Below are 23,823 nucleotides of genomic sequence, written 5' to 3' on the forward strand. Positions count from 1 at the left end.
ACCTTGGGAGGGATGTAGTTGGAAATGATGAATTTCTTCCTTTACATTATCCTGCCCCAATTTACTCTGAGCTGGATGCTGAGCCCATAAATATTGCTGGCTGCCAGAAAACAGCCTGTTGGTCTGTGATAATTTGGTTTCTGAGACTAATGAGCAACAATAATGAGGTGCTTAAAGTTAATGCAGGCCCAGAACAAAAGTGGATGTCCGACACTTGACTTAGTGGTTTCAGGCGTAAAAACACAACCCCTGGAAGGTTGTGCAAGCTCTGCCCAGAGAACTACGGGCACTGAATCTGCACAAAAAGTCAGAACCAAACCACTCCTCAACTCCACCTCTAAGCCATAAAAAAGCATATCAGTGAAGGGAAGTGCTTGGCTCTTTTCCTTACTTTGGAATTTAGCCCACTTTAATTGGCATTACAATTATAATAAACTGTGCTCTTTGACTGGGAGATGGGTCTGAGTCTGGAAATTCTTTTGAGACACCTTTCAACGCTGATCTGGAAACCAACATTTTTGGGAACCCCCCCCCCCGAAACCCTATAAAACAAAATACAAGAATGAAAATGAGTTGAGAAGAATCGACATCTAGGCCATCATTTATTCCTTTTATTCCTCTCTTGTCCCTAAGATGGTTTAAATATTTTTTTGTGTGCATCTCTGATTACCTAGCATTGTTTTCAATTTCTGTGTGTGTGTATGTGTGTGTTAATATGCAATAGAAAATGTGATAGCAGTACTTTTTTGGTAGCAAATAACAGGATGAACATTGATTGGGGAAAAACTAAAAAAAAACCCAAAAAACCCAAAAAATTGTGGTAAGCGAATATAATGGAAGAAACAATAACTCATTGATTGGCCCAGGTTCCCCTCTTCCTTACACAGGCAGGGGGCCACAGCTATGAACAGTCAGACCCAAGGGGGACATTTGAGCAGAATTAACCTGGGGCTATGAACTTGTTTTTAAAATATTTCAATAACTGTATTTAAACAAAATTCGTTTCCTCTGTAATTCTATGTATTTTAAGCATTTGCAAATATTATTCAGAGAAGAGATCCACCTGTATCACCAGGCTACAAAGGGGTTCAGGACACAAGAAAAGCTTTTTTGAATTTTATTCATTTCCTCATCTGTTAGATAAGATCCCTAAGCTCCCTTTTAGCACTTTAGCTAGTATTCCATTAGTCTATGACATATCTTGTACCTTGAGTTGAGTTTTGGAACTTAAGTATAAGACTTCATGCCTATCGAATTTCTTCTTACTAGATTCAGAGCTCCTTGGATGCTGACTGTAATCCATGCTGTTGGTTTTCCCTCTAATTTCCAGTCATCTGTAAAACTGATAAGCCCATTTTCTAGGCTTTTACTCTAGTCATTGTTAAAAATGTTCAGTGGCATGGGGCCAAGCACAGATCTCTGTGGCACTCCACTGTAGACATTCTGCCACGTAGATATTGAGCTATTAATGAGCATTCTTCAAACCGGGCCCTTCCAGCAAGTCCAACTCCATCTTATTGTATTATTGTCTGCACAATTCTATCGTGGATGTTTAATGAACTCTGTGCAATTTGGATAGAGTCCCAAATAATGACAAATTATATGGGGGCATACCATTCTATTAGAGGTTCCCTTGAATGAACAAGACAGCAGAAATTATTCTTTGTCTACCTTAATCTGCACACCTTGGGGCCTAAGCCGGCAAAATGATGACAATTACATCCCTAGAGTGCTGATATTTTGGGAAAGTTTGTGAAGGGCTTTACAAACAAAACATTCCCAACAACCACCCACCAACCAAGAACTATGGAGCAGATGAAATTAAGGCTCAAAAAGCTTCAATGACTTACCTAGGGTCATTGAGCAGGTAAGTGCTGAATACGATTTGAATTCAGATTTTCAAATCTAGCATTATTCATCACACAAAAGGCAATGACCAAAGGAATAAATGAAACAATTTTTAAAAAAACTAGAACTTTAATCACAAAATGATATCATTCCTATCTTTTAAAGCTCAATTATGTAGCATAATGAATACTATGCTGGATTTGGAGGCAGCAGAGTCTTGGATTCAAATCTGACCTACCACCTGTGTGATTAGAGGCAACCAGCCATCTAACTGAGCTTTTCTTCATCTGTTGAATGCTAATATTACTTGCAACACATAACTGGAAGGATTGTTGTAAGGAAGGCACTTTATAAATCCTGACGAGATATAAATGTGAATGATTAGTCCGGCTTGAACAATACAAATATTTTTCATAAGGCATTCTGTCACAGACAGAAATTCAAAAAACCATTTAAGATCATTCAAAATCGAAGTGTCCAAACAGAAAAGAACATAATTTTCTATTATCTGTGACTTAGAATCACCAGAATAAACAGAAACAATCAATGCATCAAAAAGTACTTCCGATTGGATTCAGATTTTGAGAATTCTGCTTTGAGCATCTTAAAAAAGTCAAAATGTAAAAACAAGAGTTCTAAAGTAGATCCCTCCAGTTCCAAGAATACCAAAAATTCTAGTCTCTGGTCCCCAAAGCTACCATTTTTTGATCTTTCTCTTAACTTCATGAGCTACTTGGAACGGTTACCTACTTGGTAAGTCTTCTGACCCCTTCTCAGTCTGAATTTCAGAGACCTACCTGTCTGTATTTCACACAACTGATCCCCACTTTAAGATGTATCCCTGAATCCTGTTTCTTCTCTTTTTCACTCTCCCAATGAAGAACTGGCTCCATTAATCACTGCTTTAAGCATCACCTCTATACCCATGACTCCAAAATCTTAGGGATTTCTTACTTTAACTTTTCTCCTTAACATGACCTCTATCTCCACCTGCCTGCTACACTTTTCCATGAAGATATCCCATTATAACCTTAAACAGTGCAGGAACCAAGGAACTCGCATCCTGTCCTCCTCCATCAGTCAGTTGCTCCCAGGCTTCAAAGGGCCTCCTCCTCTTATCTCTTCTTCACCTCCAAGCACCAAATGCTCTTGGTTCTCTCTCCAAAATCACACTGTCATGGCTGCCACTCCAGTTAGTACTGGAGTACCTTTAGTATCTCACACCTCAACTACAGTTAACAATATCCTAGTCTGTTTCTCTCTGATTTCTCCTCCAATTCAGCCTGCCAACTGCCACCAGATGTAAGCTTCCCAGTGAGCACTTTATAAATCAAGGCATTTCAGTGCTCCCCCCTGCCACCACTCAAACTAAAAGTCTGTGTCTCAGTCGACAAATATGCCATACACTGAGCCAGGTGCTGGAGATACCAAGACAAAAATGAGACAATACTGTCCTCAAGGAGTTTACGTTCTCTCGGGGAAAACAGCCCCCACACGACTACACAGATGCAAAGAAAGACAAGAGAGAGTTTCAGATTGCGGCTTCTGGTCAGTCTGACTGAGGGACAGCAACCACTCAATCAAAATTCATGAAATGGCCACTGTGTCTCAGGTACCACTGTGCTAAGTCCCATGGGGGACATACAGGTGCAAAAGACAGTCCTAATCCTAAAAGAGCTTACACTCTAATGGAGGAGATAACATGCAAACAGATATGAAGCGAGTAATACACACATACTCACACACACAGGAATTAAGAGGGGGTGGAGGAGGCTTTTGGTGAAAGAGAAGAGTTTTAATTAAGACAAAGAAAAATAGGGAAATCAGTAAGTCAGAGCTGATGAGGGAAAGCATTCTCAGCATGGCGGACAGCTAGAGCAAATGCCTGGAGCTGAGAAATGAAGGGATTGTTCATGAACAGTCAGGAGACCAGGTCACTGGACCAAAATGTACCTGTCAGGAGACTTATTGAGTAGGGAGGTGGCTTGCAATTTAGGAAAATCCCTTTGATGATTGAATGGTGGTGAATTCTGCAATAATACACCGACTGGTTGATTGATGGCAAAAAAAAGAATTGAAAAAAAAAAATCTATTAAATCCTCTCATGGTCCTCCAGTTGGCAGCAATGGAGGGAATGTAGTCAAAAAGTCGACTCTTCTTGGGGCCCTGAGAAGAAAAGTTTTGGGGGAAGGTGTTCTCTTACTAGGCAGACTATGGAAGGAACCCTGCTCTCTAGGCTTTAAAAAGAACTTGGGTATCTAGGAAAATCAGATGCTGGTGTGGACTGTTATTTTGATTTTACAGTGACCAGAAAAGAGGAAAGGGAAGGAAGATGAAGGGGCACGGTGTAGTTATGCCACCCCCCCATTCCTCAGAGTGGAAGGGGGGAAGGAGGACATTGGAACAGATGCTCAACAACTGCTAAAGAATCCATTTCTCTGGGTGCAGACCCTCTGTGGTACCTCTGATGCTCCATTTCTGGGGAATGTTGGCCACCAGGGTATGTTGAAGTCCAAAATGAGATTAGAGGAAGAAGAGGCAGAAAAGGGTGGAGTGTAATTGTACCTGAAGCAGCGAGGAAGGGGGTATCATGCAGAAGGGGTCCAAATATACTCCACCTAACTCTAAAAAATTCCATGCCCTTTCACCGTCTCCCATTGAGGAACTGATGATAGAAGAATTTGTCTCCTTCCTGATTGTCTTTCCCCCATCATTTTAGAATTTAAACCATAAGACAGGCAAAGCAGCCATTGGGGTTGAGCCTAGCAAGTTGGGGAGAAGAGGGGAATGGGCATGCCCCCTAACTTGCCCTTCCCCAAATTTTCTCTCTACCCCCCAAACACTTTCTTCTTTTGAACTCCTTGTCATCCAGGCCTCTAACCTTGGTCCTCTTTCATCATACATATCCAATCCATGTTTGGTCTTTTCTATTTTTATAACACCTCTCTTGTCCACTCATCACCTTGGGCCTGGAGTACTGGAACAGCCTTCTGGTGGATCTGCTGCCTCCAGGCTTTCCCCACTCTAGCCTATCCTCCACTCAGCCACTAAAATGATTTTTGTAAAGAGCAGGGCTGCCTCATCCCCCCACCCCCACCCCCACCTGCAGTGACTCCCCAAGGCCTCCAGGTTTTTGGAAAGCTTTTCCTAACATGGGCCCTTTCTGTAGTCTTCCTTCTTTTGGGCAGGGTCACTGGACCCTGCTCCACTCTTGCACTACTTTCCCTTGCAATTCTTGGTTTCTTTGGCTTCCCTTACAACTTGATGCAAAGAGGAATCCTCTTGGCGGAAGGCCTTACATGTAACAGTCCCCATGGGAACTAGCAGCATCCCCCGATGACCAACTGCCATCCCCTTCATAAAGAAAGGCTTGCAAGCTCTCTGCATGGAGAGAATGGAAACTCCTTAAAGGTGAGTCCCATAGCTCTGTCTTTTTTAACACACTCAGTCCCTGGCACAAAGTAAGCACACAATGACTATCCCAATGCCCTCTTAATTGGGTCTTCAGAGACGACATTAACCGGAAGACCCAGAAATTAGTATCCTATTCTTTGATGAATCTTGAATTCATCATTTCCTAAGAAGCAACATAGTGACCACCCAACTTCTCACCAAACCTAGTATGCATATACAGGGGAAACTGCTGTTTTAAGGGCGTATTTTGCTGAAGAAAAAGCTAAAGTACTATCTGAATAAGCTGAGAAAAATAATTCTATAGAATCTCATTCCAACACTCTTCCCCAAATAAAGGGTAAGTGAAGTTTTGCCCTTTTGAAATAACTTGTCTTTTTCAAAAGGTACTGAGTGATGTGGGTGAGGGAGATGTGGAAAGATCCCGTGTCAGGCTCCAGCTAGCATGTGTGTGAGGAAGCAGCAAGGCAGGCAGGGAGGCAAGTGGAAATCTGGGGAGACGTGGCACGTTGTGTAACGGCAACGGTTCTAACTGATTCAGCCCGTGTGTATCGGAGACTATGGGGTTCTTCTAACAGCTTCCTGACCTCAGCTTGTGGCCATATTTCTGCTCTAATGCTTTTTCTGAAATGCAAAACCGGGACAGAACCAGGTAAGTGGCTGGTGTTGAGAAGCTCTCAGGAGCAAGAGTACAAACCAGACCAGCAGCAGGTCCAGGGGCTATTTCTACTTTTCTAGGCAGAATGTACTTCCACAAGCTGTTCCATGAAGATTTTCCTGAAAAAGCTCTTGGTGTTTCCTTCAAGTGTTCACATCAACAGCCATGACAAATACTGAATAATCCGGCAGAAACTTCTAGAGTTAACAAGCATTTACTGAGTACCTACTTCCGTGCCAGGTACTACGCCAAACAGATACAAAGAAAGGCCCTTAAGATATAGATGGACTAAATTTCAATTAGAGGCAGCAGCATCAGAGGGAAGACACCAGCACTCAGGGGAGAAGGAAGGGCTTCCAGGAGAAGGTGGGATTTTGGCAGACACTTGAAGGAAGCCAGGAAACCGAGGCCAAGAAAGAGACCATCTTCAACATGGAAGACAGCCAGTGAAAAGACAAAGAGCTGAGAAACGATCTAATTTCTTGTTGGAGGAAGAGCAAGGGGCCGCTGGGGTCACTGGATCATAGAGAAGGTATAAGAATGATAAGGCAGGAAGGAGCCAAGTTGGGAAGGATTTGGTATCTGATCCTGGAGGTGATAGGGAGGAGTTATCTGCTAGAAAGGTTTGCATGGCACCCACGGCTGAGCCTGTCTTGCCGATCAGAATAAAAAGTACCAGTCTTCTGTGTGGGCACCCTGCCAACAGGAATGCCACGAATAGTATGCGTTAGTATGTATAGTTAGTATGACTGCTACCAATGTGCATGAGTGAGAATATGAACAGGCCCGGAGTGCTGAGACCAGGCCAACTCAAAGCCGCCATGATTGGTGGAGGAACAAGAGCCACATTCTGATCTCAGCCGCCTTCAGGGTCCCCTCCATTCCAAATAAGCAGGAGCTTATAGTTAAGTTCTTGCCTATGGAACGAGCCAGACTTTATTATCCAACAGCTGTCAAGAGAAAATATTTAGAGGTGGCAAAAATTGCAAATAGAAACATCTGATGCCGAAAAAGATCTTACCAGTTGTGCAGCCAGAACACTGGAGAACTCACTGTTCATGGCATAGGGAAGGGCTGTTTGTGCTCTGGAACCATAAGTAGTCTGGAACCTCTTCTTGATTTCATTCAGAAAACTGAAAGCTCGGGAACGTTCAAAATCCTGCAAAGATACCCACATATTTGTAAAGAGAGCAGGCCGGACGCTCTGTAGTAGATGCTGCAACCGGCTCTAGAGTTTGAGCAGCAGCTTGTACCAGGGACACACTCAGCAAAAGGGAATATGCAAGCAAGAGGGGATGGATGGGGAAGCTGGCTCTCTGGGAATGAACCTGCCAGATACACTCTTAGTACCCGAGAGGACTAGGCCAAACACACAGCAGCTATGTCGCCCAGGCCACTCAATCGCATTTATATTCTTTCTTTCAATCTCCCTCCTTCTCATGTTAGCAAGAAGCTACTTGAAAGTCTACAAATGATGAAAATCTAAATCCTGATTTCAGGATCTGCACATTTTAAACTTTCATCTATAACTTCCCCATATAAAAGTCATAAGGGCTGTCTGGTTTTTTGTTTTTGTTTGTTTTTTAAATAAAACAAAAAGCAGTCACTGAGAATGGGAGGACACTGATCATGTCCCACAATGCCCCCAATCTGGAAAGTGTTTCTATATTAAAGTACTGTCTCACCAAACTCTTCCAGCAGAGTCTAGAGCTCTGAAAAATCATTTTGACCAATCAGCCTTTCAATTCCAGGCCTTAGCAGAAGCTAAGAAATGGAATGGGGGGAGGAAGGGAGATTCAGAATTTGATTAATGGCTGATTAGATTAATTATAAATATGATCCATTCTCAATTATCCAGAGAAATTGGACATCTCAAGACAGTTTTTGCATAGCCACTTAACATATTTCTATCTCCTTCCCTTAGCAGTTTCACAGAATAACTTGAGAAATCAACAAGAAAAGGAGGCAGAGGAGAGGGAGAAAAATCACAATTATTCTGATACCCAATATCCCATTACTTAAATTTTCTGGTTAGTGAAGGATTAAATGAGATTGGAAATCTTTCTAACATTTATTAGGCTACATTCCTGCTGCAATCCAGTCTAGTGAACAGAATGCAATCTTCCTTTGGAAAATTAAGACTCTGCAGGTTGAGAAGTCTTACAAGCCATCACTGAACCATTCTGACCACCAGGCCAGAGACCATTAAAAAAATACAGAATCCTTGCTGTCAGCTTGTTTGGTGCTATCATTTGTTTCTGACACATTCAGAGGTATATTCAGAAGATAAATTTCAAATCACTGAATTTAGGCTGGGTGAGTTTCAGTAATTCTTGTGGCCTGTTTAGCCTGTTTTCTGTACCACGGTCCCCTCCGTTTATATACTGAAACACTATGTGACAGTACCAGAAAATGTAAGTGGGTTATTAGTAGCAATCTACTTCCAAGGTACTTACATCATCTGTGATACAAAGGTACACGATCCTGTCTTGGCAGATGTAGTGAAATAGGTAACTGTGGAAACAAATAAAAAACTTAACCATACTTACCAGCAACGTTAAAAAAAAAAAGTCTTTCCCTCTATGCTAGAGTATATGTAACACATGGAATATTTCACAACTCTACTAATGACAACACTCTTCAATGCCTCATCACGGCGGCTTAGGGCTTTTGAAGGGCATATAAGTGGAGAAGGCCTAGTAGGGCCTACTGAGACAGAGGTTTTGGGCCTAGGCCACCGTATGCTTGCTGTCTAAAGATTCAGTGCAAATAAATCCAACTTACTCTTACCATATGGTTCTCCCCAAAATATTAAATCTGACATTATGCATCTGAAAAATTATAGACAGCTGGGCCCTCCCTCTTTATTCAAGGCTTGATTCTGGGGCTCCAGTGATCCCACCTTAGTCATATTGGATCTTCTCAATACAGTTCAAGCACAGAATGACCTGTGGCAAAATTAGTTTGGCAAAGTGTCCTAACTTAAAAAAACAGTCATGGGTTATTGGCAGCTAATTCAAAGAACCACCCAAAAGTCTGTTTTTTAGTGTTGTTCTAGTTGTAGCTATGAAACTCCTTTTCCCCCACCCCCCTCTATCATCACCAAGCAGGACTCACTTTCCATGTGAATAAGTGAGTTTATTATTTTCAGAGGGTATTTTAGCCAGAATCTGCTCTGTCACCTCCAGGAAGTTTCCACCACACCAAGCATGTTTGGCAAGGATGGTTGTGCCTCTGGCAACAACGGCGAAAAGGATAGCCATGCTTTCAATCCTAATAAAAGAAAACAGAAGTGAGACAGAATAGTTCTTCCACCAGAATTTTTTTTTGTAATCAAAAAGTATTTTGTGAACATCTAATTAGATGGATGATGCTCTCCCACTTTCCCAGTCACTAATGGAGTGAAGGAGGCTGTGTGCTTGTTCCCATGCTTTTTTAGCATGATGTTTTCAGCAATGTTGTCAGGCACCTTCAACAAGGATGAAAATGGTATCGAGGTCAGCTGCCACACTGACAGTAAATTATTTAGCTTGAAAAGGCTACAAGCTAGCACTAAAGTAGAGAAAGAGTTGGTGTGCAACTTTAGGTTTGTAGATGACCATGTGCTCTATGCAGCCTCAGACTGAAATACAACAGAATATGAATTTGTGTGTGCTGACAATTCACAGCAAGGAAACAGAGGTTCTCTACCAGTCAACGGCACACCATCCATATGTGGAACCATTGATTAAACAAATGGAAAAATTCTGAATGTGTGAATAAGTCCCCTTTTCTTGGCAGTAAACTGTCTAGGGATGTCTACATCAATTAGCTGGCTCAGTGTTTGGGAGGATCTGAAGGAAAGGGTGGGAGAGAAGAGGCATTAGGCCTTCTATCAAACTGCAGGTCTACAGAGCCACTATGTTGGTCAGCTGTTTTAGTCACGTCCTATTCTTTGTGATTCCTTTTGGGGGGTTTTCTTGCCATTTTCTTCTCCTGCTCATTTTATATATGAGGAACAGAGGCAACAGGATGAAGTGCCTTGCAGAGGGTCACCCAGCTGGGCAGTGTCTGAACTTATGAAGATGAGTTTTCCTGACTCCAAGCCCAGTGCACCATCTAGCACACCTCATTGTTGCATGCCTGTGAAATCTGAACAGTCTACCTGCACATGCCAGGAAACTGAATCGCTTCCACCTGAATTGTCTTAAAAAGATTCTGAAGATCACGTGGCAGGATGAGGTACTAGACACTGAGGTCCTTTCTTGAGTTGAACTGTCAAGGATTCCAACTCTACGGCAAAAACTACAAGCTTGATGACATGTTGTTCAAATGTCAAATGCCGCCTGGCAGTGGGAAGATTCCACAGCCCTTTACTGGCTGTGTGATCCTAGGCAAGTCATTTCATCCTGTTTGCCTCAGGTTCCTCATCTGTAAAGTAAGCTGGAGAAAGAAATGGCAAACTACTCCAGTATCCTTGTCAAAAAACCAAACCAAACTCCAAATGGGGTCACAAAGTATCAGACACTGAAATAGCCAATCAACAATATGACTATGAAAATAACCTTTAAAAAGTATCAGAGATAGAAGGCAGCACAGTTGATATTTGATTTGATCTACTCTCAATAAGTCAGCCATAGAGTAGCATGGATCAAGCCCCGTGAGCAGCCTCAGAACTTATTCCTCTGAAATCGCTAAGCTCACCTGCAAGATGGCCACAGGACCCCCTCAGAACACTTCCAGGGAAGGCATCCTGGGAGGTGCTGCAGGCCATTTTCAATTAGCTTTCATTTTTAGCACAGTCTGAGGAGACTAAAGGCAGATTATCTCCAGATGAAGCCCTAAAGGGGGATATAATTTGATCCCCACCACACAAAGTTCTCCTAGAAGAAATTAGAAAATATATTAAAAGAGAGCTAGAAGAAAAATGGGGAAAGGAAAAAGAAGCTCAGCAAGACAGTATGGAAAAGGCATATAACTTATTAAAAGAAAGATTTGATAAAGTGGAAAAAGAAAACAATTCCCTGAAATGTGAAATGGAAAAGGTAAAGAACTCCCAGGAAAACAAAATTTGTGAATTGGAAAAAGAAAATAACTTATTAAAAAAAATTTCACAGAACAAAACAACTCATTTAAAAACTCAATTGGACAAATACAAAAAGAAATAAAAAATAAATGAAGAAAATAATTCATTAAAAATCAGAACTGAACAAATGGAAGTGAATGACTCAATGAGACATCAAGAATCAGTCAAGCAAAATTGTTAAATACCTACTTGAGAAAACAACAGACCTGGAAAATAGATCTAGGACAGATAATCTAAAGATTATTGGACTTCATGAAAATCATGATTAAAAAAAGAGTCTAGATACTATTTTCAGGAAATCATCAGAGAACTGCCCAGATGTCATAGAATCAGAAAGTAAAATAGCTTTTGAAAGAATTCATCGAACAACTCCTGAAAGAGACCCCAAAATTAAAACTCCAAGGAATATTGTGACTAAATTTCAGAACTATCAGACCAAGGAAAAAATATTATAAGCAGCCAGAAAAAAAACAATTCAAATACAGAGGAGCCACAATAAGGATTACTCAAGATCTAGCATCCACATTAAAGGATCGAAGGGCCTGGAATCTGATATTCCCAAAGGCAAAGGAACTTGGAATGCAGCCAACAATAAACTACCCAGCTAAACTGAGCATTTTCTTCCAGGGAAAAAGATGGGCATTCAATGAAACAGGTGAATTGCATTTATTTCTGATGAAAAAACCAGAGCTAAACAAAAAATTTGACCTCCAAATATAGGACTCAAGAGAAACATAAAAAGATCCGATTTTTCTTGTGTAGCAAGATAACTATATAAATATGTATACATATATTGGATTTAACATATATTTTAAAACATTTAACATGTATTGGACTACCTGCCATCTAGGAGAGGGGAGTGGGGGGAAGGAGGGGAAAAGTTGGAACAGAAGGTTTTGCAAGGATCAGTGTTGAAAAATTACTCATGCATATGTTTTGTAAATAAAAAGCTATAATAACAAAAACAAACAAACAAACAAACAAACCAAAAAAATAAAAACAAAAAACTTCTATGAGTGTAGCCTAATGTCACATGAATGCTTTGGGCTGCCAAAAATATTGTTCGCTCATACTGGATCTTTTATCACATGAACCCTGGCCAAACCCAATTCTGTATAGTACTAAGGATCAAATAAGTGCAGCCTGTCCAATTTAGCATGGTATTCTAGTTTGCTGAGATTTCTAGAACTTCCAGCTATCTTTTAACACACTGACTATTACTTCTAATTGGGTAGTGCCCAAAACTCCAATCACCAAGATCCCAGAACAGAACATTGGTGACTTACTTTCCTTCCAGCAGACATTAACCAATTAATTATCTCTTGTTCTTTAGCTAACTCAGGATAGGCCCCTGGTAGTTTAGGGTCAATATTGGAACAAAAAGATTCAATAATTAGAATGAAAGAAGAGATTTTCTTCTAGCCAAAGAATGACATTCAAAAATAATAAGAGCGCTAAGGGCTCCCCGAGTTGATTCAGCTAGGAGGGGAAGCTCTCTTGCCTAAATGATCCATTGTAATCCACCAGCCAAGTATCATGGAGAGTTCCAGGAACTCCTCCTGACTGCTCTGTACACAAGCCACGATCCATGTCAGTTGGCTAACTAAGCACCTTTATTTCTGAGTCAACCAAATCTGGAGGTACTTCTTAAGATCACTTAACACTGAGAATATCTCAGGAACCAGACTAAATGTAATTGGGACATAGCTAACAAACTAAATACAAATACAATAGAACATAAATGAGGTTAATAGATGTTTTCTAAGTTGATATGTGGTCTCACAGTTCCTTATGAATGGTTCAGCAGTCCTGTTTCTCACTGACCACTGCTTTGAACCATCCAGGGCACTTCTTGACCATCCTTAGTGGATAATCCTACCTCCAAATTAACTATAAGCAGAAAGTAAAAGAAAAAAAAAGGGATTTTCCATGAGAAATACAAAAATCCTTAAAAGAGAGAAAGCAAGAGATGAAACAGTGAAATAAAAACTCCAGAGAAAAGAATTAGAAGCAGTGTTGAACTAGTGGAAATACATAAGCTATTTTTTCCTCTCCCTTGATTTTCAGTTGAAAAGCTTCTTGATCAGATTGCTAAATCTGCTTGTTATTGGCATCTGCATCTGCATAACACTCAATAATGACTATCTGAATGTGATTCTTAACATTTTCCATAAGGAAAAGCCAGGAGGCCAGTGTGACGAGATCATGGAAAATAAAGGAGGAGAGTAAGACCTAAGAAGATTGAGAAGGTAGGAGAGGGCCAAGTTAGGAAGGATTCTCTGAGGGGACTGGTGGGATTACACTCTGGGAAATGTAACATGATGTTAAAACAGTAAAAAATAAAATTTCACTTTTAAGTTTTGGATCACATGAGTAAAAAGATAGCAGACTAGATAATTTCTCCCATTCCCACAACCTCTGGAACTTCTCCAATTCAGGAATTACCTGCCAAAGATAAAGCAACTTCAGCTGTTTCCATGGTCTAGCACAAAAAGAATCCAAAAAAGGAAAACAAAAGTAAGCCCAAACCCCAGGAAGTGATTCTCACTAACCATGAGTTCACTTGGCAGCATGGCCACACTAGCAGCCTCCAAATCTATCCTATATCCAAGATCCCCCCTTCCCATCTCCAGTGGCAAAGAGCCCCCAGATTCAGGCTGTGGAACCTAATCCTGGCCTAGACAGAAAGTCAGCAGTCCACAGCCCCGCAGGAACAAAAGCCTGTCAGAGGTCACAACCCTGTAGAGCACTAGCAAAGCCAATGGCAGGACAGATAAACTTGCAGCACCAATGGTGCAAAGCTCCTAAAAGCTAGTGCCAGCCAAAGAAGGAAGAAAGAGAGACAGGAATGGGGGGAAATGGGGAGAGGAGAGATAAGGAAGGAAGGAGAGAGGGAGAGAGAGATGGAGGAGGGAGGGGCTATGTAGTACTCTACCAAACCTTCGGGAAAGAACACAGCATCCATCTGGGACCAAATCTGTCCCCTCAAAAGTCAGCTGAGGCAGAGAGACCCTGACTGGTCAACTGAATTGGCCAGTATGAGAAAAGGCTGTGATATCAATCTCCCAAGGAAACCAACATCAAAGTAAAGGGAGTCAAGAGAAGTGAATGACAGGGGAATTTTTATTTTAAAAAGACTGAAATTATCAAAGATTTCAGGAAAAAAAAATCCAAAGACCTTAAACAAAAATAAAAGGAAAAAATCTGACACTTGATGAGGCAGAGGACCCTGTGAAATTTGAGGAGAACATAGTTCCTGAATGGCTGAAAATGAGAATCGTGAGAACAGGATTCATGATCTATACAGCAGAAATAAGGGGCAAAAAAGAATAAATGAAATCTGCCACGGCAAGCCTCACTAAAGAAATAAAAGAGAAAGTTATAGATCTGGAATGTAAATATGCAGAAGTGAAGAACAACCTTGAAGAAAAGCAAAACAACAAAACATTAAAAGCTGTGCTCATTATTCAAGAAAAACGCGGATCTTGAAGACAAGATATATGGAGACAGCCTAAGGATCATAAGTTTCTCAGAAGAACACAACAGGACAAAAAACTTCAACAGCATAATGTAGACAGTAGCAGAAGAGAACTAGCCAGAACTTCTGAATATAAAAAATGAAATACCAATTTTAAATATTCCAGAAAAAGAAAAAAAAACTCCAACAACAAAGCTGCAAACACTCAAGACAGAGAGTGTGGTTAAATTTAATCATTCAATTTAGAGAGACGCTTGGTAAACCATTAGGCAAAAACAGAAAGAAAAAGAAATGTGAATAATGCAAGACCATTTGATGCCCACTAGAAAATGTAAGGGGGAATAGAATAATGGGTTCCAAAGAGTAATGGAGCTCAGGTGCAGCCCAGGGTGACCTACCCTGCAAATCTGAGCTAAACCATACAGGAAAAAAAGATGGGATGTTCAATAATAAAGGGATGTTTAAAAAATTTTTAAAAGAAAACCCAAACTAAGAGTTCTTTTGCTTCTTAAATAACAGAAATGCAGGAGTAAAGAATAAATGCGGCAGCTAAGGACAACAGAAGCAACACAGTGACAGCAGACAGATCAGTAAGAGACTGCTTTCTAAATGTATACAAGGAGAAAAGTGTAAAGGCAAAAAAAACCTGGTGGAAACATCAGTGAAGAAATGGACATTGGGCATGACAGAAAAAGCCTGATGACATCCAGCGTACAGGTAAATCTTTGTTGTTATTGTTGGGACTACATTATAACACAGGAGGATACACAAAACCAAAGCGTATAGAGACAAGTTTATGATGTGCCAAGGTGAAATCAAAGGTTAGCAATGAGGGGAGAGTGATCTCTATGATCTCAAGAAAAGAGTCCATAGAGGAGCAGGTGAGGAGGAAAGAAGGACTGAAAAGTGTCCCTGAAGAATGGGGAGAAAGGAAGAAAGTCTCACTTTGGTGATGGGAGGGGGTTCCACTGATGAATGTTCCAGCTAGGTACAGGTAGGATTTAAAGCTTGAAAGTCTACTTGCCCTCCACAGATGGAAAGGCAATAGAACCCTCAGGGGTAACTGGCACTTGGAAGAACAGAACATCATGGACCCATGGTGGAGATTTTTGAGGTAAATCTGGACTTCATGAGGGACACAGTGGGAGAGGGCCCTACCATGGGACAGTAGCCTTTCTGATACTTGCAATAATTAACTCTGTTCTAGGAGTAAAGTACTATGAAAAGGGGAATCCACAGGTTAAGCCCTACAAGGCAGTGGCAGAAAGCACCTAAGGAGGAGGGCCCAAAATGGATACCTTGGAAGCTTTGATTGCACAAAGAATACAGAGAGAAGAGAAAAGACCAGCTGGTAAGAGGGGCCATGAATTAGAGAATGAGGAGCTAAATGAGAGAAAGAGAAGATGCTTCATGAAGAGAATGGAAGAAACACTTCTTGGAAAGAAAACTATTAAGCCAATGTGAAAAATTTTAAACAAAATCCTAAGAAACAGATTACAACAATATAGATGAGAAACCATTCATTATGACCAAGCAATATTTATACTAGGGATGTGAGAATCGTTCAACATTAGGGGATCAACCTAATTAATGGTATTAAAAACCAATACATCCCAAACACATGATTACCTCAACAGATGCAAAAAACAAAAAGTCTTAGAGTACAACTCCTTTATGCCAAAAACCCTACAAAGCATAGGCACAAAAGGGCCTTTATAAAAATCACCTATCAATACTACAGTAGAACCTTTTCCAAAAAAAGTGAGGGAAACGATGATGTTGACTCTTTGTCACTATTATTTCATACCGTTCTGGAAATGCTAGCAATAGCAATGAGACAAGAAAATAAAAGAAAGGAACACAGATGAATAGGAGATAAAACTATCCCCGATTGCTGATGTGATGGTATATTTGGACAAGTATAGGGAATCAGCAAAGATATCCATTGAACGAATAGTTTCAATAGTTGTGGGCTACATAATAAAACCCCTCAAAAATCAACGTCATTTCTTTAAAATAACAACAAAACACCAGAAGCAATAATAAAAAAGGAAATCCCATTCCAGAACTACAAAATGAATGAAATAATCTGGGTAATCTACCAACCAGAGCACTCAAAAGACATGTAGAGATTAAATTACAAAGTATGCATTAAAGAAAGACTATCTCACACCTATTAAATTGGTTAAGACGAACAAAAAAAGGAAAATGATAAATGCTAGAAAGGATATGGGAAAATAAGTACACGAATGCACTGCTAGTGGAGCTGTGAACTAGTCTGACCATCATGAAAAGAAAGCAAGTTTGAACTATGCCTCTAAAACTATTAAACTACATAACCTTTGCCCCTGAAACACCACTTTAGATACATGACCCAAAAAGATCAAAGAAGGAAAAGAACTCATGGGTCAAATATATTTATAGCAGCTCTTTGTGTGGTGGCAAAGAACTAGAAATTAAAGGTATGTCCATCAACCGGGGAATGGCTGAACAAGGTATGGTATATAAAGTGGATGGAATATTATTGTACTGTTAAGAAACAATGAAAGGGATTAATTTCAGAAAGACCTAGAAAGGCAAAATGAAGTGAGCAGAACCAGGTAAACAGTAATAAGAAATAAAAGATAATCAACTGTGAAATACTTAGTAACCGATCAATACAACAATCCACCACAATTCCAAAGGACTCATGATGAAATGTGCTGCCCACCTCCAGAGACAGAACTGATGGGCTCAAAAGAGCAGACAGAAACATATTTTTTTTTTCTGTTCTTATTTCTTTAAGACATGGCTAATTCAGACATTTGAGTTGTATAACTTCATATTTGTAATGGGTTTTGTATTTCTTGCCTTCTCAAAGGGCTAGGGAAGGTAAGATACACTCTGGGATGGAAAATACAATAAAATTTCATTAAAAAAAGAATTAAAGAACTTAAATAACTAGAGAAATATTAAGTATTTATAACAAGGGCATGCCAATAGAATAACAAGACAATATTACCAAAATTAATTTACTCTTTTAATGTTAGATCAATCAAATTAACAAAGATCTAGCCTATCAAAGGAAATGATGAAAGGGAGGGACAAATAGATTAAAATGCAGCAGTCATTAAAAAAGAGATCAATGGAACACACTAGCAACCAATTATTAATTGCCTACTATGGGTCAGGCCCTGAGCTAAGAGCTGGAGTTACAAAAAGAGACAAAAGAGCCTGCCCTAAAGGAAATTACAATCTAATGGGGGAGACAACATGCAAACAATATATACAAAGCAATTTATATATAGCTCCATGGGGAAATAATTAACATAAAGAAGGCACTGGAATTAAGACAGCTTGGGGAAGGCTTCCTATAGAAGATATCAATTGGGACTTAAAGGAAGCCAAGGAGGTCAGAAGTTGGAGCAAAAGGGAGGGAAAGCATTGCAGCCACGGGGAGAGCCGGACAGAATGTTCAGATCCTAGAGATGGAGCATTTTGTTTGTGAAACAGCCAGGAGACCAGTGTCATTGGATTGTGAGATGTAAGAAGCCTGGAAAGGGCGGAGGCGGTCGAGGTTATAAAGGGCTTTGAAAGCCAAAACGAACATTTCGTATTTACTCCTGAAAGTGATAAGAGAATCACTGAAGTTTACTGAGTAGAGTGTTAACACAATCACTTTAGTGGTTGACTGGAGTAGGGAAGAGACCTGAAGCAGGCAGACATCTCCTTCCCAGCAGTCCAAGTGAGAAGATGAGGGTCCAAGTTGAAGAGAGTCAAGGGAGAGAAGGGGGCATATTCGAGAGAGGCTGCAGAGCTGAAATCAACAGGCCTTGGTAGCAGCTTGGATATAGGAAGAGAGAGAAAGCGAGCAGTCCAGGATGACTCTCAGGAGAATCAGAAACAATAGTGTTTGTAAAACTGGATAACAACAACTAACCCAGGAAAAAAGTGCTGGGAAACCTAGAAAGTATTCTGGCAGAAGAGAAGAGGGCCCAGGACAGAACATGAAGGACATCTGTGGCTAGAGGACACACAGGTCTGGAAAGGGATCCAACAAAGGTGGACTGGGAAAGAGCAGTCAGAGAGGGAAGAGGAGGACCAGAAGAGAGGGACATCTCAGAAATCTAGAGAGAAGGGAGGCTCGAGAAGGAAAGAGTGATTACAATGTCCAAAGCCACAGAGGGGTTGAAGAATGAGGACTGAGAAAAAGGCCGTTGGATTTAGCAACTAAAATCACCAGTAACTTTGGAGAAAAGTTTGGGTGGGATGATGAGGTCAAAAGCCCAATTGTAAGGAGGTTAGAAGAGAGGAAGTGGAGACACCTGTTGTAAATTGCCTTTTCTAGGAGTTTAGCCACAAAGAACAGAAGGTTTAGGACAATAGTTAGCAGGGGTGGAAGGACCAAGGGAAGATTTTTTGAGGATGGGGGGAGACATGGGCATGTTTGTAGGCAGAAAGGAAGGAGCCAGTAGACAGAGAATAAAAAAAAGGGAAAGGGTGGGGATGACCAATGGGACAACCTGTTGGAAGAAACGATATGAAATGGAGACCCTTGTATCAAATCGCTCTGGCTCTCCCTCTCTCCCTACTCCATTCTTTACTCAACTATCAAATTGAACTTCTTCAAATAGCAGATCTTCACATGTCATCTCCCACTTCATTCAACTCCAGTGACTCCCTGTCACCTCCAGGATCAAATAAAAAGTTCTCAGCTATTCAAAGCTCTTCATAATCTGAGCTCCTCTTACCTCCCCATTGTTATTACCTGTACCCAGTGACCCTGGCTTCCTTGCTTTTCCTTGAGTAATCTCCATGTATTTTTATTGCCAATACTCCACATCTGGAATTCTTTCCCTCCTCATTTTCACCCCTGGGCTTCCCTAGCTAAAATCCCACCTTTTATGAGAAAATCCCACCTTGCTTTTCCAGATCCTTCTGCCACTATTTAATGTTAACCAAAAACATATATATTACAAGTCCACGAGAAATGCATTGCAACTGGATTTATTACAAGAGAAAGACACATTTATGTGGGAACTCCTCATACCAGGGAATCCAGTGGTACAGGGAAAATCTCGGGTATTTAAGTTACAAGGAAAAGGGGAAGTTAGAAGGGAGGGGGAAAGAACCAATCCCCTCCTGAAGGGAAGGAGAAAGGCCATAGCAAAAGCAGCATTCTATTCCCTTGGGATCCGATAGAGCATGAAGATAGAAGGGTCCCAGCTGCACAGAGTTTCTCAGTCTGGTGCCTGTCTGGACTCTCAAGGACACACAGGGAGTCCAGCTTGGGGTGCAAATAACAAATTCTATCAGCTTAGGGGAGGTTCATCCTTGACACGTTCAGGGCATGTTTCCGGCCCAGTATGTCTGGAAAATAGGGCAACTCAAGAAGACAAGTTCAGGAGGCTCCTTAACATTCTTAATGCTAATGGTACCTCCCCCTCACTTGATTTTCTCCCCTTTACACTGGCTGTAGCTTGTTTGTACATAGTTGTTTGCATATTTTCTCCTCTAGTAGGTTCAGAGCTCCTTAGGAGAAAAATTGTTTCGGGCCACCCCCAGTGCTTAGCACAGAGTAAACACATAAATGTGGGTTAACTGACATATGGGGAGCTCTCCCTCTTTGTCTCAGTCTCCTCAGTTCTGTAAGTCTCAACTACAGGCCCCCCATCTTCAAGACATTTTTCTCGGTGCTCTTTCAGTCTCAGTGCCTTCTGAGATTATCCTGTTTATTCTGCATATATCTTGTTTGCATGGGGTTGTTAGCATGTTGTCTCCCTCTTGAGACTGAGTTCCTTGACAGCTGGGACTTTCCCCCCTTTCTTTGCATCCCCAGCACTTAATAGAATACTTGGCCTATAGTGACGGTAGTTGATTGATCACCATCTAATGATATAAAGGATTTCCCATGTTGGTAATGCCCCTTTCTCTGAGATTTAGTACAATTTCTAAAAAAAAAAAAAAAATACATGTGGGAAGAATGTTGTTAGGATAGATAGCTATATATACATATATTTTAAATGCACATTTAAAAAAAGCAGCTGGAAAGTATATGTGTTAGAATGCTTACAAAGTGTTAACTCATTAGCGTTGATAGAGACAATAATTATCTATTTTTAGTCTGGTTCAGTATGATTGAGCTGATCCTACAAGGAGATGTTATGGGCCAGAACTTGAAACAAGGTACTAAGTGGAACTGAGGAGACAATGTTTAAATCTAGTTTAGCATTGATTTAATCCTACAACAAATAATGGTTTCCCAGTGATATAATGATTGGTGTGTACTCAGTGAATAGCATATAAGCAAGAAGCTCTCAGGGCCAGACACAGAGCCCACTCTTGGAGGCAGTCAAATTCATTCCAACTTTCACCTTGGTGCTGGCTGGAGACATTCAGAGTTGAGCCAGAGGGAAAAGATTAGCAAAGAGAGCTCTCGGAACCAAGGAAAGCTGAGGCCTCTAAGAAAGCTACTCAGGCCCAAGGAAGGAGAAAATAAACATTTGCAATTTATCAGCTGGCTGTATTTGGGGTGATTATTACTCTGAGCTGAAACTAAAGCCGCCTCCAGAAAACCTCCCCAAGAAACCTGCTCTCAGAGAGAACCATCTGTAAAATGGAGGTGAATAACAATAATACCTTCTGGGGCTCTTGTGAAGATCAGATGAGATAACTGTAAAGTACTTAGCATAGTACCTGGCACACAGTGAGTATCTTATAAATGTTTTCTTTTTCTTTTTTTATTATTAGTGATCTGGAGCACTCTTTTATGTAGTTTATGGATACTTTGCAGTCCTTTTGAGAACTGTTTGGTCACATCCTTTGACCATTTATTTATCTGATGACTGTTAGTCTTACATAATTTTGTTTCACTTGTGTTCAACTCTGACCCCATTTGGAGTTTTCTTGGCAGAGACACTGAAGTCTTTTGCCATTTCTTCTCCAGTTCATTTTATGATGAGCAACTGAGGCAAACAGAGTGAAGTGACTTGTCCGGAGTCTCCCAGCCAGAAAGTATTTGAGGCTGGATTTGAACTCAGGAAGATGAATCTTCCTGACTCCAAACCTGGGACTCTTTCTATGCACCACCTACATGCCTCTACACACACACGCACACACACACACACACATACACACACAGTACATATGTATATGCATATATACACATAGAGCGAGCATTTACATCCCTTATCAGAGAAGTTGGATGTAAAATTTTCCATTCAACTACTTCCCTTATCCTAAATACCTTAATGTTGTCTGTACAGAACTTTTCAATATTAAGTAACCAAAGTTATCTATTTTATCTTTTATAATTGCCTAACTTCCTTTTTGTTAAGACTCTATCTCCTCCAAATAGTGCAAAAGGTAGAAGATGTTTCTCCCCTAATTATTCTATAGAATGATCATTAATATTAAGGTTATAGTTCACTGGTGAAACTATTTTAGTTTAAGCCTGATTTCTGCCAGAATACTTTCTAGGTTTTCCAGCACTTTTTTCCTGGGTTAGTTTTTGTTATCCAGTTTTACAAACACTGTTGTTTCTGATTCTCCTGAGAGTCATCCTGGACTGCTCACTTTCTCTCTCTTCCTATATTCAAGCTGCTACCAAGGCCTGTTGATTTCAGCTCTACAGCCTCTCTCGAATATGCCCCCTTCTCTCCCTTGACTCTCTTCAACTTGGACCCTCATCTTCTCACTTGGACTGCTAGAATAGCCTGCTGGGAAGGAGATATCTGCCTGCTTCAGGTCTCTTGATCCTATGCTACCCGTCCTCTCTAGCAGGTTGAATTGCTCCCATCATCTCTTCCCCCCCCCCCCCCATCTGCCTCTTCTTGTCTGCTATCGCTTTCCAACAAATGTGCCTGTTCCTTCCCATCCTCAAAAATTCCTCACTTGACCATCCATCCCCACCGTCTTTCCATATTTCTCTCCCCTTTTCTGACTAAACTCATTGAGAAGGCTTTATACAATAGGTGACTTTTCTCTTACTCATCTTAATTCTCTGCAAACTTGCATCCCTGCTTAGGAGATATGTTGAATCGAATATCCTGAAGACATCTTAAAGTCAGTATATCCTTAACTAAACACATTTTCTTTCCCCTTAAGTCTCCCCTCTTCCTAACTTCTCTGTTATTGTTAAGGAGCCCACTAAACTCTGAGTTGTCCAGGTTCTCATCCACTTTATTTAATCTGTTGCAAAGTATCTGTCCACTGTGACATCTCTCAGATATGCTCTTTTCTCTTCTGACACTGACACCACTCTGGTGCAGGACCTGGACTATCGTAATAGCCTTGCTATTCTCCCCACCTACTACTTCACTTGGAGATCTTTTCAGCTCCCATAGATCTAACGACCATCTCTATGCTGATCATTCTCACATCTTTATCTTGCCCAACCTCTCTGCTGACCCCCAATCTTTAATCTCCAACTGCCTCTCAGATATCTTGAATTGGATGTCTGCCAGCCATCTTGCTAAACACATGTCCAAAACAATTATCTTTCTGCCTAAATCCTCTTCCCTTCTACCTTCTCCATTACTGTAAAAGGTAGCACCATCCTCCTAGTCCCCCAGAGCTCAAAATGTGGGGATCCCCCCGACTTCTTCATTCTCCACATCCAAACTTGCCAAAGCTTCTCTAGAGCATCTCTCAAACATGCCTGTTTCCTTCCTCTGACACTGTCAACACTGGCAGTGCAGACTCTCATCACCTCATGCCTCAATTATTCCAGGCTACTGGAATATTCCAAAAGCCTGCTTCTGGATCTCCTTGGCTTAAGCCTGTCTCTACTCAGTGCATTCTCTACTTTAGTGTCAAAGTGATCATCTTAAAAAACAGGTCTGACCATGTCAATCTTTCCTTCACCCCTTCTAATACCAGCGGCTCCCTACCTAGGGCCTCCAGGAACAAATACAAAATGCTGTTTGGCATTCAAAGTCCTTCGTAACTCATACCTTATTCTCCAACAGGTACTTTTTGATCAGATGATTCTGGCCACCTGGTTGTTCTATGAACAGGATATTCCACCTCTATCTTTGGGCATTCTCTCCATTTGTCCCCCATGCCCAGGATGCTCTCCTGGCAAGCAGAGCCCCAAAACTCTTTCAGACTTTGGGGGGAAAGCTTGGGAAACTCCCTCAGAGAAGCTCTCCCCTGAGAGACTGGCCCCAGGCAATCAAGATAAAGCGGTTTCATTCTGTTATATGGGTGGGACTAGTTGAGTCCCAGGACCACTCCTACTTAGCCCCAGCTGGAGATGAGATTTCTATCCATCTCTACTGAGGTGGAGATTAGTCCAGGGACACTCATTCAAGTGGCAAATTCCTATTCAATTCTGAAAATCTCTGTCTGATCTTAACTCAAACTGCTCTCCAGCCAAAGTTT

The 23,823-nt window shown here is 41.0% G+C and overlaps 1 protein-coding gene across 2 annotated transcripts in view; it reads right to left on the bottom strand.

Moving 5' to 3' along the window:
* Positions 1-23,823, bottom strand: part of VAMP7 (vesicle associated membrane protein 7) — a 45,546-nt gene that overhangs the window by 18,254 nt on the left and 3,469 nt on the right. For both annotated transcript variants that reach the window (XM_051969210.1, XM_051969208.1), the window contains exons 2-4: positions 9,035-9,190; positions 8,374-8,431; positions 6,939-7,076 (exon numbers count right to left, since the gene is read on the bottom strand). In XM_051969210.1, the coding sequence (XP_051825170.1) occupies positions 6,939-7,076; positions 8,374-8,431; positions 9,035-9,180 (342 nt within the window). In that variant the 5' untranslated portion in view covers positions 9,181-9,190. The remainder of the gene's footprint in view (positions 1-6,938; positions 7,077-8,373; positions 8,432-9,034; positions 9,191-23,823) is intronic.

This window comes from Antechinus flavipes, chromosome X (assembly GCF_016432865.1).
Source record: "Antechinus flavipes isolate AdamAnt ecotype Samford, QLD, Australia chromosome X, AdamAnt_v2, whole genome shotgun sequence".
Lineage (NCBI taxonomy): Eukaryota > Metazoa > Chordata > Mammalia > Dasyuromorphia > Dasyuridae > Antechinus > Antechinus flavipes.